The sequence below is a fragment of the Idiotropiscis lumnitzeri genome, chromosome 6 (assembly GCF_059441095.1).
Source record: "Idiotropiscis lumnitzeri isolate Australia: NSW breed Sydney's pygmy pipehorse chromosome 6, RoL_Ilum_1.0, whole genome shotgun sequence".
NCBI classification, from domain to species: Eukaryota; Metazoa; Chordata; class Actinopteri; order Syngnathiformes; family Syngnathidae; genus Idiotropiscis; species Idiotropiscis lumnitzeri.
This window is the reverse complement of record NC_142396.1, coordinates 4,808,028-4,824,298: the sequence shown is the minus strand read 5'-3', so window position 1 is coordinate 4,824,298 and position 16,271 is coordinate 4,808,028. Positions and strand designations below refer to the sequence as shown.

The 16,271-nt window shown below is 40.6% G+C and overlaps 1 protein-coding gene and 1 non-coding gene across 2 annotated transcripts; both read left to right on the top strand.

The window, feature by feature from the left end:
* Positions 1-884: 884 nt before the first annotated feature.
* trnaq-uug (transfer RNA glutamine (anticodon UUG)) lies at positions 885-956 on the top strand. The gene has a single exon. It is a non-coding gene; the product is annotated as a tRNA-Gln (tRNA).
* Positions 957-5,177: 4,221 nt separating this feature from the next.
* Positions 5,178-16,084, top strand: LOC148334762 (guanine nucleotide-binding protein G(i) subunit alpha-1). Its single transcript, XM_088297635.1, has 9 exons — positions 5,178-5,618; positions 10,993-11,035; positions 11,172-11,313; positions 12,503-12,660; positions 12,772-12,900; positions 13,373-13,502; positions 14,039-14,192; positions 14,432-14,624; positions 15,799-16,084. Exons 1-8 carry the CDS (start codon positions 5,501-5,503, stop codon positions 14,620-14,622), a joined length of 1,065 nt encoding a protein of 354 aa, XP_088153761.1. The 5' UTR covers positions 5,178-5,500; the 3' UTR covers positions 14,623-14,624; positions 15,799-16,084.
* The last annotated feature ends 187 nt before the right edge of the window (positions 16,085-16,271 follow it).

Below are 16,271 nucleotides of genomic sequence, written 5' to 3'. Positions count from 1 at the left end.
GCCCCGAGCCTTTTTTTTTTTTTAAGGAGAAATTAGGTCATTTATTTGGAGCAGCTTTCTGAATCTGAATGGACGACGAAGAGCCAAACACAATAGCGGCGGTAGAGTGCTATATAACACTCCTGCTGACATATTAACTGGTGCGTGTAGAATTCAAAATAAGATTTCGGGTTTCTGAAACACAGAAGGAGAAAGACACGTGTTGCGTGTTCTCTTTCGCATTTTAAGGCCGGCGTCGACCTCCTGTTCATAGTGCGGGGTACATTCTCGACCAGGAGTGGGCAAACTTTTTCATTGGTGGGCCACAATGGGTTCTAAAATTTGACAGAGGGAAAAAATACATTTAATTTTAAATGAAATTGAACCAAAGCATTCCAATAAAATATCTGTCTTTGACACATCACAGTATCTAGAAAATAAAACATCAACAAAATATATTCATTTAATTTTTTTCAAGCTCAGCGGGCCAGATTGAAACGTTTAATGGGCCGCATGTGGCCCCCGGGCCGTAGTTTGCCCACACCTGTTCCAGACCCACTAGCGATGATATCCATTAGAAAGTTTTACCCTTCCCTACACAAGTTAAGTACATTTAAACTTTCTGAAATGTGTGTAAACTTTTTTGAACGCATTCCATATCGTCTCACAAAAGTCTGCTCGCTTAATGCTAACATGAACAGTGGCCTGATTTTCTTAGGATGGTTCCTGCTTGCATTATACGGCTGAACGATTTATTGCAGTCTCCTCACATTTAAGATGTTAAACATAGGTATGTATGTATTACTCATTTTTAATGTGGAAGAGAGAAAACTTTGATTTATAATAATGCCAGTGTGCAGTGACTTATGCGGAATGTAGTTTGTTCTCCGACATGTTTTGGCAGTGGTCCTGTGGTGTAATGGTTAGCACTCTGGACTTTGAATCCAGTGATCTGAGTTCAAATCTCAGCAGGACCTGTGCATTTTTCTGGCACCCAAATGTCACCTGACCCAAGTCCTTTCTGGCCAGTTACGCAGCTTCACAAACTTTAAACCTACTCCATTTACAAACGTACATACTGTAACCATTTCTTTCTCCTGTCACTGAATCAATTGTAGACCTGTGTGTGGGGGTGTGTGTGTGTGTGCGGGGTGTACATTCGTGTGTGTGTTAAATGCATGAAAATGCAAGGATAATTTCTTATTGAGGGATGGCTGATGCTGAATAAATTTTGGATTTTCTAAATCACAGTTAATGCTGTTTTAGAACTCTGCTGCCACCCAGAGGACTACTTTGTCACTACAAGACTTTTAGGAGTCTTATCAGAGTCAGCGAAGACCAAAAGTGCCGAGAAACAAACTGAAATTTAATACGTTATGAAATTAATTGGTAAAAGTGTCAATGTTTTTTTGTAATAATTTAATTGATTATTTGCTTACTAATATTTTTATTTGTTACAGCCCCAGCGGTGAAATGCGCTATATAAAAATAAAGTTCTATTGTATTTGCTTCGTTTTTGAAATATGTGATTATTTCACTATTTGTTTATTACAAACGAAATAATTTAATGATGAATAATTAAACAAATAGTAATTGAAATATTTATCCAATGGATAGATGGATGAATTGAAATGGATTTTCAAGACGCTATTTTGTCATTTTGGGCAGAGGATGTGACGATTCTACGCGCATATGACGCAGTCTGTGCGAGTATATTTGGTTCCATATAATTTTGTTTTGCACTTGTTTTACCCACTTTCAGTTGGGGTTTCTGCAGGAGTTTGATATCTCAAGTGTTCTTTAAAAGTTGAAACTTTTCTACGAAAAAGATAATTAACCACGAATCGGTAGTAATCGCCACATGTCTGGCAGCAATGTGTGAAGTTTGTGGCTTCCGATTTGGAATAATGAACACGCACGTGCATACGATCACGCACTAGTACGCGCGCACACGCACACAATAGGGTTAATAGGTCCCACTCGGAGTCCGGGCAGCACTAATGAACAACAAAGTGCTGACTATCTGTCCTCACTTCACACTGGGGGTCTTGTGAGGCTCGGTCGCTTGAAGGATTCAAAACATTTCTGGTTGCCTGGAAGTGCAGGAACACAGCTGTGTCATGGTGACATTAATACACAACTTCTGTTGCAGAAAACACTCAGCGAATGAATATGTTCTTTCTTTTGTGAGGATTACAAAACAGGCTTTTGGGGGAGTTTTTCAAAGCACTTTTAGCCTCGCGGCTCACACGGTTGTTTCGATGTCCAGCGACAATGAGGTGGAGTGATTATATATCTCAGTTTGCATAATACACCGGCCACCTGCGATGGAAATTGGATGCAAAGCGAGGAGATGTATTCTGACCGCTTCTCAAGAGGCCAGAGATCAGAGCGCATTTAGAAATTTTAAAACAATTAGCAGACAATTCTTATTTTTGTAGTTTGTGTTTCCAATGCAATAATTGCGGTGTTAAGATGACAACGGTGTAGTTGCACTCCAGGAAGCGTCGCGATGGCGTCTGCCAAAAGTCACGGAAATCCTAACAAATTCTATTAAATCGGCCTGTCCGTTTACACAGATACACACGCACACACACACACAAACACACACTTGTACAATTACACAATTTAAACATCTTTTTATCGACATACAAACAGAGCATACATCTAAAATGAGAGAGAGAGGGAGAGAGAGAGAGAGAGAGAGAGAGAGAGAGAGAGAGAGAGAGAGAGAGAGAGAGAGTGAGATACATATTCTATGTGTGAGTGAATTGATTTTTGTGATGTTCTTCCTGACGTTTGCACATTTGTCACATGACTATACAATTCAAATGTTATTTACAACACACTGCTATGTAAATGTAGAGTGCTTTTTGGATTGCTCCTCTCTTTGCTGGACGTGCTACTTCAGTTGTTTTCCTTCATTTCAGGTGCTCTGGCTTGGCACTCCTCACGCTGCATCACATCTGCTCATCTGACAGTCATTTGAATTGCTGGATGTGGTCACAGAGAAAACCACAGGGTGGAGCTCTCATTTGTGAACATCAGCACATCCTTCCATCCCATGGTGGAAAAAAAAGGGCTTCACCATTAACTCTGGCTTTGTGTTGGAGTCTATTTTTAAACAATGGTGTACTTGGTGGATTTGATCGGCGTGCAGGAAAACAGATTCTGATCTTCGTGAATGTGTCAGAACATATTTTATGTTCTGCATGGACTCCAGTCCGCCTATGCTTCCACCATGTAGCCCGTGCGCCTCTCTTGCAATGAAATTCAAGTGAATGAGGGGAGCCACTTTCATTGGTCAGGAAACAAGACGACTGTGTTCACTCCCAAAACGGCGCAAACGCCCATTTCTACTCGCTCGCGTCTATAAAATACCAAAACTCCTACCATGCAGTCAGACGGCATTAGACTTGCACTGGTTAACATGATTTGATTGATTGATTTATTTGAATGATTGATTGATTGATTGATTGATTGATTGATTGATTGATTGATTGATTGATTGATTGATTGATTGGAGCTCTTGGGTCTAATAAGGCTGAGAAAAACAGGCACAGCTGCATCACGAAGTAATACATTAAACATTAAAAGTGAACAGATTCGGACAAGCAGGAAATTCCCCAAGAATAAATTGTGAAAAATGTTCCTTGTAATCCGAAAAAAGCATATACAAGTAAGATAAGGTGCCTTTTTTTTTTCAGTTTTTCTTATTAGCCAAGATAGAGCTTACACAATAACATCCATCTAACGTGACTTTTTCCCTTCCCAGTACAAGCAAGAAGATGCAAGTTCATAAAAGAGGCAAAAATATTTTGTGTGCAGATAATTTTTAAAACTGACTGTATGACTGTTCTTCAAGTGCTGGTAATTCATTGACATCAGTGCTTATGCTTTCTCGTACACGGTTTCTTGCGAAACAAATTAGAGGCAGGAGATGGGGCCTGGGAAAGCCAATTTCTTTGCAGATCATTTTACTCATGCACTACGGTCAGGCCGTGCCAACGGTCTTTATAACCACGGCAAAGTGATGTCTTTGAAAACTTCAAAACTCCCCCTTTTAGTAAAGTGGTTGAATCAGCACTACTTTAGTTTTTACCCGTCTTTTTTGTAACATAATCTGTACATCTACTTAAGTACAGAATGTGACCACTTTTGCCACCTATTATTTTTAAATTCAGACTTGTTTATGTTCAGCATTTTCTTTACAATGCCTCCGTAGAATCCGTGCCTGTCAGTCTGTCTAAGTGCCACATGCAAACGCGCAAGTGAGCATCTGCAGCTCATGAGCAGGTCGACCATGCAAATCCAGCACCAGAATTTACACCCAATGTTCCGGCTGATTTGCCTAAACTATCAAGTGATTGTCGAGAGCGCCAAATGTTTGTTCACTAGCTTGTAAAATGCTGCGAGGGTGATCTTGGAAAAACATGCAATTAAGGCGGTGGTAGATACAACAGAAAAGTGTTGTTCTAAAGGTTTCTCAGCTACTTACATATGACTGTGTTGAAAAAAACTCAAATCAAATTGAATTAGCTGCATGATTCCAGTTGAAACAAATATGCAGTTTTGTCATATTTTAGTTAACCCAATTGTACATAGGGCCTGTGAGTATGATGCATGACAGTTATTCACCTCAGAAAACTACACCCACAATAATGTACAAAATAATTATAATAATGATAAACAAAACAATATTGCAATACAAAGACATAGAGCTATTATATCTAATAATTATTCAACAATAATTTGCCCTGTGATTGGCTGGCTTGGCCAAGAATCAGCTGGGATAATATCATGAGTTGCAAGTATGACGCCGCTCCAAATTAAACAATGAATACTGTTAAATGAATCCGTCTATTGTAGTGGGAAATAAATCAAAGCATTTTAATCTTACTGAACGTAACAATGTTTTGATGCCGTATTTACTGTAATTCGGTTGCGCATGGTGTCCCTAATGAAGTGTCCACTGAGGCACGATAACAAATTGTCTCCGCAAAAAAACAAACAAAAAAAGCATATTCGTGACTATTTTAAGGTTAAATCACAGCAATTTATACAGCGCTCAATTAACATAAAAACTTGAATTTACCAGCGCATGCGCTTTTCCACATTGACGGCACATTTGAACCTCTCTGCGCATGCGCAAAAGAACGATAACGCCAGCAAACCCGGAAGCGACCTATTTCGTCAGAGTACCAAGATTGGATGCGACATTTGTTTTTAAGAATAAAACATTGCGCTCGTCAAGTCGTGGACAACAACAACATCAATAAAAATATATATTGACTCCGAAATTGATCGTTGGACGAGAAGGGCGTGCTTCAATCTCAACAGTAAACCCACCCCTCGACACCACCCTCCCCTCCCTCCTCCCCATCCCCATTACTGGATGCTAGCTCGGTGGTAGCCGTTGCATGTCGTTTAGCACTACCAGTCAAAAGTTGTGTTTCATCCATTTTTACACCAACAAATAAAATAACTCGGGGGAGATCAGACTGCGGCAAAGGCAAAAAAGATGGGATGTACTCTGAGCACGGACGACAAGGCGGCGCAGGAGCGCAGTAAGATGATCGACAGGAACCTCCGGGACGACGGAGAGAAAGCTGCCCGGGAGGTGAAGCTGTTGCTGCTCGGTGAGCTAAAGATGGATGGGCCAGCGAGTCGGGTGTCGATGCGAGGGGGGGACCGTCCCTCAGCCAACACCCAACCAAGCCTTGCTTAGTTCACTCAAGCCCAACTAATTGCTGTCGTCTGCATTTACCCCATTAAACGCGCAACATAAGAAAAAAAAAGATTTATTTGCTGTCATTTTAAGTTTGCTGAAACAACAAGTGGGGACATTTTGTCGTTTAATGCTGAATGGCGCGGGGGTTCGTCGTGAAGATAGCTGAAAAGTTCGACTGTTCTCCCCCGCGCCCCAGCTAAGGCAATTGCAATAGTCATTAAGTGGTTAAAATGTATCTACCGTTGAGGATTAACGCCACATTAGCCAGCCGCTGCCGCCCAACACTGGCATTAAATCGCTAAGCTAATTTAGCAATTAGCTTCTTAACGCTAGCCGACTCAGCGTCGCTAGCCCGGATTAGTTAGCGAACTGAGATTTAGGGGGGAAAAACCCAACCCTAACATGCCCTTTTTTAACTCGACATATCTAAAACAACCTAGGCACAGTTTTCCAGTTTTATAATCAGATGACATTCTCATCCTGTTTGCTGGCCGACTCGCGATATAAACCGTCTGGTGCGAAATCAACCGTATCACACTTGTGGGTGGCCTTTTTTTCCTCAATTCGAGGAACTCTTTCCGCCACTTGATATTTATTTATTTTCTGACGCGGACATTATTTTGCTGCCCGTAGACAGGCTATCGTTGAAATATACCGCGAGAATCAATTTGCATCTGTGTTGTCTGCGGAAAAGTCAGGATGAAATGTGGACAGGTTTCGGATGCATTTTAAATCGATGAGATGATTTCGAGATTGGGCATCGTATTGCACGCAATTCTGACGTTCGGGGTTCGAATCTTGACACGTTGTCTCTATGCTTGTGTGGGGGTACTGCTGTTAACTCCCAACTTGCACCCACATAACCAAATCATGTTTCTGAGGTAAAATGGCCATATGTGTGAATGCTTGTTTTTCTCATGTTCCGTGCGTGTACCCCCCCCCCCGCCCCCCTCCTGCTCAACGTCATCTTGGATTAGGCTGCACATCACTCACACCCCTATTGAGGACACCCTCTAAAGAGAACGGACAGATGGATAGATGATACATTTAAAGATGCTCAATGTACATCCATTGTTTATATATTGAAAACATGCACAGCGTACAGCCGGATGCAAAATGTTTTTTTTTTTTTTTTTTTTTTTTTTTTTTTTTTTTTTTTTTTACACAGTATTTGTAATCTAAGAGCGATCAAGTCTAATTTGAGTATGTTTTGCTTCCCAACTTGGTTCGAGTCTCACTGGTACATGTTGGTTGCGCATTTGCACATCCCACACTGCTCTTACAAAGAACGTTATTATGGTGTAAATAACATGATTAGTTTCAAACCCGTGTCAAGGAACAAAGTGACACTTGAATTAGATTTTAAAGTCATGCTTAAATCCAAATGAGTTGGTGGTTGTTTTTTTTTTTGGGGGGGGGTGTACATATTAGGTGTTGATAAGTTGTTCTTTCCCGTGTCTTATGAAACTTAAAATATGAAAACAAAATTAATAGCAAATTGAATTTACTTGCACTTGATTGATTAAGGCTGCCGAACACAAGATCATCCCGTTGTATTCAAGTTTTTGTATTCTGCCTTTTATCTGGCGTAATGCAACGTTTTCTAACTTTTACACTGCTACAAAATTCAACGATTATTATCATTTTTTTTTATCAATAGGGGTGTTCCGTTCACATATTTTGTAATTGAGTCAAGCCACTCAATTTTGAATATGAGTCAATAAATAGTCTGCCTTCAAGTTAATGTTTAGATAAAAAAAGAAACAACACACCATGACTGTTTTTTTTCTCACTTTTTTTTGGTGACGTGACATAAAACAGAATTGTTTCAAATGAGAAATGCATCAAGGAGTGCCGCTCTATAAAATTACCACATGTAAAAAGAAGTAAAATAAAATAAAAAGATGAGCTCTAATATAATGTAATTTTGAGAACATTTATTGTGCAGATCTCAAAAAATCAAAACTCAGGACAGTATTGTGAAAACAAAACACTTGTAATAGAATCTCTTAAAATATCATTTTTTGGAATCGCTTAACCTTAATATTTATATACTATTCATCTTCTTGGACACTCCTCAAGATTTAATTATTATTATTTTTTTTTTGGTTCAGCTCCAGTATTGTTTTTCATGATTAGATTGTGTCGGTGAACATAATGCTGTGTCCCACACTTTGTTTCACCCACAATGTTTTGTTACGTGAAGCTGCCGGCCAACGCCTACTGTCTCGGTCAGAAACGGATGTATAAGACATTGCATAGCAACCTGTGTGCAGTCTGACTGACAGCGCCGTGAATGTGCGCCAATTGCGAACGGCGAACAGAAAGCCAGCGTACGTCTGCAACTGCATGCTTGCTTGGGGAGTGGGGCTCATGAACAGGATGTATTCTTTAATTGAGCTCGTGGCTTTTTTGTCGTCCAAAGCGCTGCTCAATTACGTACACGCACTTGTACGGATGCGTGGGCTAAGCGAAAGCTAATTTGTTCTTTTTCCCGCTTGTGGTACAACAATGTATTGCACAGTGATGCAACTGGCGACTGGATTTGCATTCACATTGCATGTTCAAGTACCCGATTCCGATTCCATGCCTGTAGAGTGAAAGCATGGTTAGCAATCCGGACGGATCTGTGATAGGTGAATATCCGGAATATGGAGAGACCAAATGAAAACATTTTGAAAAGGTGCCATGGCTGCCTTGTGGCCGGCACGTTTCTTCATTATGTTGGCGCCGCTGAAATTTTGTGGGCTGTTCGCGCAGACTAATGCGAGGCACGGAACATATAGCGAAGAAAATTATGGACTTGACTTCCCCTTCAAGTTTTAATGCGTCTTAAATTCAGGGGGATTTGAACGCCAAGGTTTGGATGGAGTCTTATTACTCGCGATATGTCAGAGCTTGGTGTGCGCCTGCTCAATGTGTTTGAGACCGAATTGGCGAACGTGTCTCCTCATCAGGGAGCTTGGAGTCCCAGCAGAGGGAAGGTAATTAAAATGTTGTTTCCTCAGCTGTAAACACACGTGGATCTCATGGGGGGGTTGTGCCTTACCGTATGGACCTGACTGAGATGCGCCTCGCTGATGCATCTAAAGCAGGCGAGGGCAAACTTTTTGATTGGCGGGCCAAAATGAGTTCGAAAATTTGACAGAAGGGCCGGACCAGGAGCAGATGGACGGAGTGTTTTGGTAACCTCACCTCATTGGAGAAAAAAAATACAATTAATTTTAAATGAAAGTGAACCAAAACATGACAACAAAATATGTGTATTTGACACGCCACATTATTTAGAAAATAATAAATTAACAAAGATTAGTCATTTAATTTTTTTCAAGTTCGGCGGGCCGGATTAAAACATTTAACATAATCATGTGGCCCCCGGGCCGTAGTTTGCCCACGCCTGATCTAAAGGCCGATAGTTTTTGGGCACTTCACGATTTTATTACGATTCAGGGACTATGATTCGATTATAAAACGATTATTGAGGCAATTTTAATTGATCTGTTTTAATGCACTTTTTCACACCACACATTTTTGAGTAAAGATTCACTTGTGATTTTTTAAAAACACGATTTGTAAGAAGAAAAGAGATGAATTCATTCCCATTATATTTTGTTGAACTGATGGAAATGTGTGTAAACTGGAAAGCTACAAACTTTGTGCCATGCTGTAATAGATAACGATTGACAAAAAAATGCTACACCAAAATAAATAGCTGCATTTTGTTGTAAAAAAAAAAAAAAAAAATCCGTTGCGGCTCTTCAACGTAAAATTCCATAAATGAACACAAAAACTACCGCTTGTAGCCGTGCGGCATCAACAGCCAGACTCCGCCGTTGGGTGGAATCGACTTGCGTGACTTCTCATGTTTGTTGTGTTGCCAGAGTATTTTATTTTCACGCGTCAGCGCTTTGCATATAACGTGGCACTTGTCCAGTTCTCTTCCTCTCTCAACATTGTAGAAGCCAAAGTGATGCCGTATAACTGCGTTTTAAACTCGGAGCATTTTGGATCTCACAGCGAGGTGGATGGCGGTAATCCACGTTTGTTTTCCTCTGTACGTGTGCGTGCGCGTTCCAAAGTTTCCCGGAATTCTTTATTCTTTTAATTAACATATTTAGATAGTAGTGAATTGATTTTGATTGGTTCAGGTCTAAATTACGATGCATCTACAAATCAGAACCCCCCCCCCCCCCCCCCATCTGTAATGTATACACATATATTTATTTATTTATTTTTTTTAAACGGCTTTGCACACCAGGCTGTTGAACTGCTATCTTGTCCGGTAACTACGTTGCGGTTTTAAGCTCTTCTTGTCATTTCTGCTCTGATGAATGACTTGCGAGACACGTGACACAACCGGTTGCGCGTCTATTTGAACTTGAGCTCGCTTCCTGATTGGCTATCATTTCTTTTCACCGAACATGCACGGAGTCCGTGGCTCAGCCGAACCCGGTGTGTTGACCCGCACATAAGGATTTGATATCCTCTGTATTGAAGGTTTAACATTTGGTGGTGGGCCACAACTGCTTTCCAAGAAAGTGGGGGGGATTTTTTTCTTTTCAATTTATTTTGAACACACCGCAAACCACAAGATAATAGCTCATTCAGAGACCTCAGACATTTTGACCTTTATTGACTTTGATCCGAAGGGGTAAAAAAAAAAAAAAAAATCTCGGCCCGATTATCAGCATACGGGTATGCGTTAGTCACTTTACCGGCAAGTCCAGCCCGCCAAAAAATTGTAACCCCAGGGATGCTTGAGCTGTGCGTAATCACATTGAAGGCAGGATCCAGTTGATTAATCCAATTGTGCCGAGACGCGGCTCAAGTGCGGATTGAATCACATCTTTAACAAGATCCTGTTAGCATGTCGACCGATACAAGCTGCAGTTTGCACATTGGTGTAGCTGACGGAAATGTCTCTCATTGAGCTGGACCGGTCATGAAAATGAGAAGTCCAGCTCGATTCATATTTTTAAGATTTGACATTGCTTCTGAAGTCGGAATGGGTAACTGTTAAAGGTCCGATACTAATACCTGATTAGTGTCTACTAACTGGGATGTTCAATCTTAATTCAATGCGTCGAATAATCGCGACAGCGGCCGATACCAAGGCGCCCTCTTGAACCATTTTACTTTCATAGGTGATCATATGACGATATATAATGTGAAGATCGTGTCGCTTTTTTTCTTATGGTGTCTCTCGTCATTTTGTGGATAATAAGGACAGAGAAAGCTTGTTCGATGTAAGGGTGACATTTGTGTGTTTGTCTACTTTTCAGGCGCTGGTGAGTCTGGGAAAAGTACAATTGTCAAACAGATGAAGTAAGTAAGATGCGCCCGCAGCCTTTCAACTCTGCAAATGCCGTTTTTAAAAATTGTATTGCTCACTCACGTTTGGGTGTTCAACTTGATATTGTAACGAGTTTAAGAGCGCTCTCCTTTTTATTGCGTGTGCCAGGATCATCCACGAAGCGGGCTACTCGGAGGAGGAGTGTAAACAGTACAAGGCGGTTGTCTACAGCAACACCATACAGTCCATCATTGCCATCATCAGAGCCATGGGGCGCCTCAAGATCGATTTTGCCGACTCGGCCAGAGCGGTGAGTGCTTGTCGAGGGTTGCGCTATAGCGCCACAAAATATCTGCAGCTACGAATCAAAGAGGCTTTTGCCTTTGTGCTAATGACCAAAACACACTTCCATAAAGGAAATGTAAAGTGGGGGGATTCGTTCGGAGCTGTCACCCCTTCCTAAAAACGAAACGAGCTGACGGCAGTGTCTTGATTAAATTCTAGTGTCATTCAAGTCGTTTTGGCAATCGAGAACTCGTTCACAGTTGTTGAGTTCCTAGGAATGGTTCTCATTATTGATTCTTCTTAGGTTAAAAAAAAAAAAAAAAAAAAAAAGAACACCTGGGCTCAAAACGGCTTATTCTCAAGTCACAGCGATAATGAGAGAAGCGCGAGGTGGAGAAATGAATTCAATGTTTGGATCAGCAGCTCTCACGGGGTGGGGGGCAGTGCTCGTTGCTCCTCTCTTCGAACGACTTTTGAACAACGCCAGCGATATGTTCCTCCGAAACCCGGATTTGCCTTTCACCATTAATGGTGCCTTCTCCGATTTGCCCATGCCACGAGCACGAACGCACCCATCACCATATAAAATGCTGGCTTTTAAACTTTCCTGCTGATAAAAATCATTTTCAAAAAGGATTTGAAATCAAGGACTCGTCAGATCACCGTGCACTTTTTCACTTTGTGTCAATCCATCTGAGATGAGCGAAGCCGGCGGTGTTTCTGGGTGTTGTTGATGTACATTTGCTCAACTTGCCTTTGTAGATTTGGCCACAAACTTTGTTCACTGATAATGGTTTTATGAAGTCTCTGTGAGCACACACCGCAACGTCCTCAACTCAGTGATGGTGGTTTTTAATATTGTCACCCGAGGGGTCAAAGGTCACGGGCCTTTGTTTGTTTTCTGCCCTCCCGCTTGAGATTTTCTGAAATGTTTGACGATATTATGAATGAAATATAATTTATATATACGTGATGAACTCCCTAAAATCTGATTCTAAATTGAATTAGCGCTATGCTAATTTGTTGCGTCAATATTTTGACTCTTCATGTACTTGGTCTGTTTCTGTACAAATGACTCATGTCCAAACCAAGTCACAGCCGGCCAGATTTTCCGCTCTTTATACTTTTAGTATTGAGATGAAACGCGACTCTGTCACATTGGCTTGCTTTGGGCTGCTTTATAGCGCGCTAAATGAGAGGTTTGTCCTCTTCAGGATGACGCGCGGCAGCTGTTCGTGTTGGCCGGCTCGGCCGAGGAGGGCTTCATGACGGGTGAGCTCGCCGGGGTCATCCAGCGGCTGTGGAAGGACGGAGGAGTGCAAGCGTGCTTCAGTCGCTCCCGCGAGTACCAACTCAACGACTCCGCGGCGTAGTGAGTAGTCATATCGCGATGCTCCTGAGGGGGCGTGGCCTGTTTAATCCCATCGACCATTCAAATTTTTTCCTCTTCTCGTCCCGGTCGCCTGTTTCTTTTCCAAAACAGCTATCTGAATGACCTGGACAGAATATCACATGGCGCTTACGTGCCCACCCAGCAAGACGTGCTGAGAACCCGAGTGAAGACCACCGGCATCGTGGAGACTCACTTCACCTTCAAGGATCTGCATTTCAAGTCAGTTTGTCATTTCAAGTGTCATTTTACGGAATGCGTCAGAGCACATATAATGTGCATTTTTTTCCCACATGACTTCAAGGTGTATTAATGGCATACAGTGGAATCTTTTGTGATGAATCTGTTCCAAAAAGTCAGACTAAAAGCAAATTAGATGAAAACTGAAGCAATATTTCTCATCGGATAAAATGTGAGTTGTAGAAACAAACATACAAAAGGACGTCAAATTATGACGATTGAAGAAGGGGAATCTGCCGTTTTCGTACTTTGCTACAAGTTCTTTCTTGATTTCCGTGGTGTTCCTCTCTTCTTTATCATTGAGCTAAAAACAAAAAAACGTTGAAATGCTTCCGATGAACGTAAGGTCTCGATCCCCAAAATTGGGCATGGGATGTTTTGTTGGGGCGCTTGACTCAAGTATTAGCCAAGTCACATGAGCCGGCGGATTAGTTTGCATTTGTCTTCTTCACAGAATGTTCGATGTTGGCGGCCAGAGGTCCGAAAGGAAGAAGTGGATCCACTGCTTCGAGGGAGTCACCGCCATCATCTTCTGCGTGGCTCTCAGCGACTATGACCTCGTGCTGGCCGAGGACGAGGAGATGGTGAGAACGCGTTTTCCGTTATCCCGTTCATGGCACGTTAGCTCGCGGGCAGCGGAGGCGCCGCCAAATAGTGTGCACCGAGCATTCCACGAAACCATCAGCGGCCAACAGCGAGGTGACGCAGGCGTTTCGTCTTGAGCGTTCGGTGATCTCATTCTTTCACATTGAGTTGTATACACGAAGAGAGACGCTTGGACGATAGGGCCCAAATCTCTACCTTACCTTCTTTTGAATATACGGTTTATCCTACGCACCCACGCACCCCTTTTTTCTCTTTTTACACTTTTTGCAAAATTGGATCTTGGCCTTGCACGTGAAATACAAGAATGAACCTAAAATGCACTATGACATGTACGGGTGAACTAAATTTGACCTCTGAACTTTGAATCTCACATGTCCGACGTCAATATTTCAGTACTTTTTGCACAACTTGTGTAGCGTTTTAGATTTATTATGACATTTCAACCGAGGAAGCCGAAAAGTCTGTTCATTCTTCGCCGTCTAGACTCATCTTTGCTTTTTTTTTTTTTTTACAGAACCGAATGCATGAGAGCATGAAGCTTTTCGACTCCATCTGCAACAATAAGTGGTTCACGGACACCTCCATCATTCTCTTCCTCAACAAGAAGGACCTGTTTGAGGAGAAGATCAAAAAGAGCCCCCTCACAATCTGCTACCCAGAATATGCAGGTGACGATGTGATCAGGAATCTGCGCCGTGATTGGTGCTAAAAACCAAAATGTTTGGAATCATTCACCCATTTGCCTATATATTTATATATATTTACTATACTATATATTTTACCCATTTTTTTTTATATAGCCTGCCTTTGCAACTTCTGTATGATATCAATTTGTGTATAATTCCCCCTTTTTGCTGCCAGCAGCATTCTAAAATAAACCCAAATCAAATGTTGTGACCGCCCGCAGGCTCCAACACCTACGAGGAAGCGGCAGCCTACATCCAGTGTCAGTTTGAAGATCTGAACAAGAGGAAGGACACCAAGGAGATCTACACCCACTTCACATGCGCCACCGACACCAAGAATGTGCAGTTTGTGTTCGACGCGGTCACCGACGTCATCATCAAAAACAACCTGAAGGATTGTGGCCTTTTCTGAAGGTGACCGTGTGATTCATCTTCTGTATTGCAAAAAAAAAGGAATATTGGGGCCGCACTGAAAATAGCAACGTGTCATGATTTCCCAAAATGAGCAGTTTATCAAGATGCTGAGTCTGGTTAAAATAGTCGGTTCTGGAGAAATTGAGTTTTTTTTTTTTTTTTTTTTGCCAGAGTTGAAAAAATGGCCATTCTCGGAACATTTTTTTTTTCGTAATATCGCCTTAGAAAATCTGGCCAAAAACATCTTTAAATTAGGGTAAGACAGTTTCACGTAATAATTCCTCAGATGTTCGCCTTGAGCCTTTTGTGTCCTCTACTCTGGGAAGTCCCCTACTCTGATTGCCTGTCAAGTTTCACTTCAAAATATCCACCGCGTACGGACGAGAAAATTACCGACTTGCCTTCAAAACTCGACTTGAGCACAGATGGAAGCTTATCTGCGTGAAAAGCAGTGTTAGCAGTAGAATAAGTCACACAGTCAATAAAAAAAAATATTTAGGGGATTTTAGAGGCATTTGGAGCTCATTCCTTTTTTTGGGGGCCTTTTGTTGCTTCAGAAAATGGGGCGAGTAATTGCACTACATTTTTTTAAAGTTGAAATAAAACACCCCATTTTTTAAGATACAATTTCATTCTCTCTTTAAAATGTAGAACATATTTTCCCATTATTCTTGTATTTTTCAACTTTATTTTTAAACTCTAAAATAATGTTAAAATTATATTTTCATAACTCGATGATGTTACGATGTTAATGTTCATAATCTAAAAATAATTTTTGAAACAGATCTTGATTCTTGTAGACTATATTACGACATCTGCATTCTCATGAAACCGCTCAAAAATAGGCTGAACTACTTTTATCTCAAATATTTATTTTTCAGAAATATGTTGTAGTAACGTTACAAATTTAACCTCAAATATTATTAAAAATTCTCAAAAATACAACCGTATCCTTGCTTTCGCAACTTTAATTAAAAAAAAATATACAGCTTGTTTTTCTTCTTTAATTGCGCGAGATTGCGGTAATTTTACTCTCTTGTATTTTGCTTTTTTTTTAAATTTATTTTATTTATTTATTTATTTTTTTTATTATCATTATTATTTTTTTGTGTGTCCCTAATACTGATTGGTTCTATATAACTAACCACGTGGTCGTGTTGTTGTTTGTGTGCAGGCAACCCGGCGGTCCTCTCCTGCCGCGTGACTTTATTCAACGAGCGTCTGGCCTACACAGACCCCAGCTGATAAATGTCACTTTTTTTGCGTTTAATTAACTTATGTTCATCTCTCAAAGATTTTAACGGCGGCGTGTAGACGAGAAACATTTTGTGTAAAATATTTGTACAACTCTATGGCTGGGGGGGTTTCAACCTTTTTAAAAATGTGCTCCATTGACCTATCATTGCTTTTTAAAAAATTATATATATATATATATATATATATATATATATATATATATATATATATATATATATATATATATATATATATATAAATATATATATAAATATATATATATAAATATATATATATAAATATATATATAAATATATATATATATATATAAATATATATATAAATAATGAAATTACTTGGTCAACCCCCATCTACGAATGAACATGTTGATGTTTAATTTCAGCATGCCTT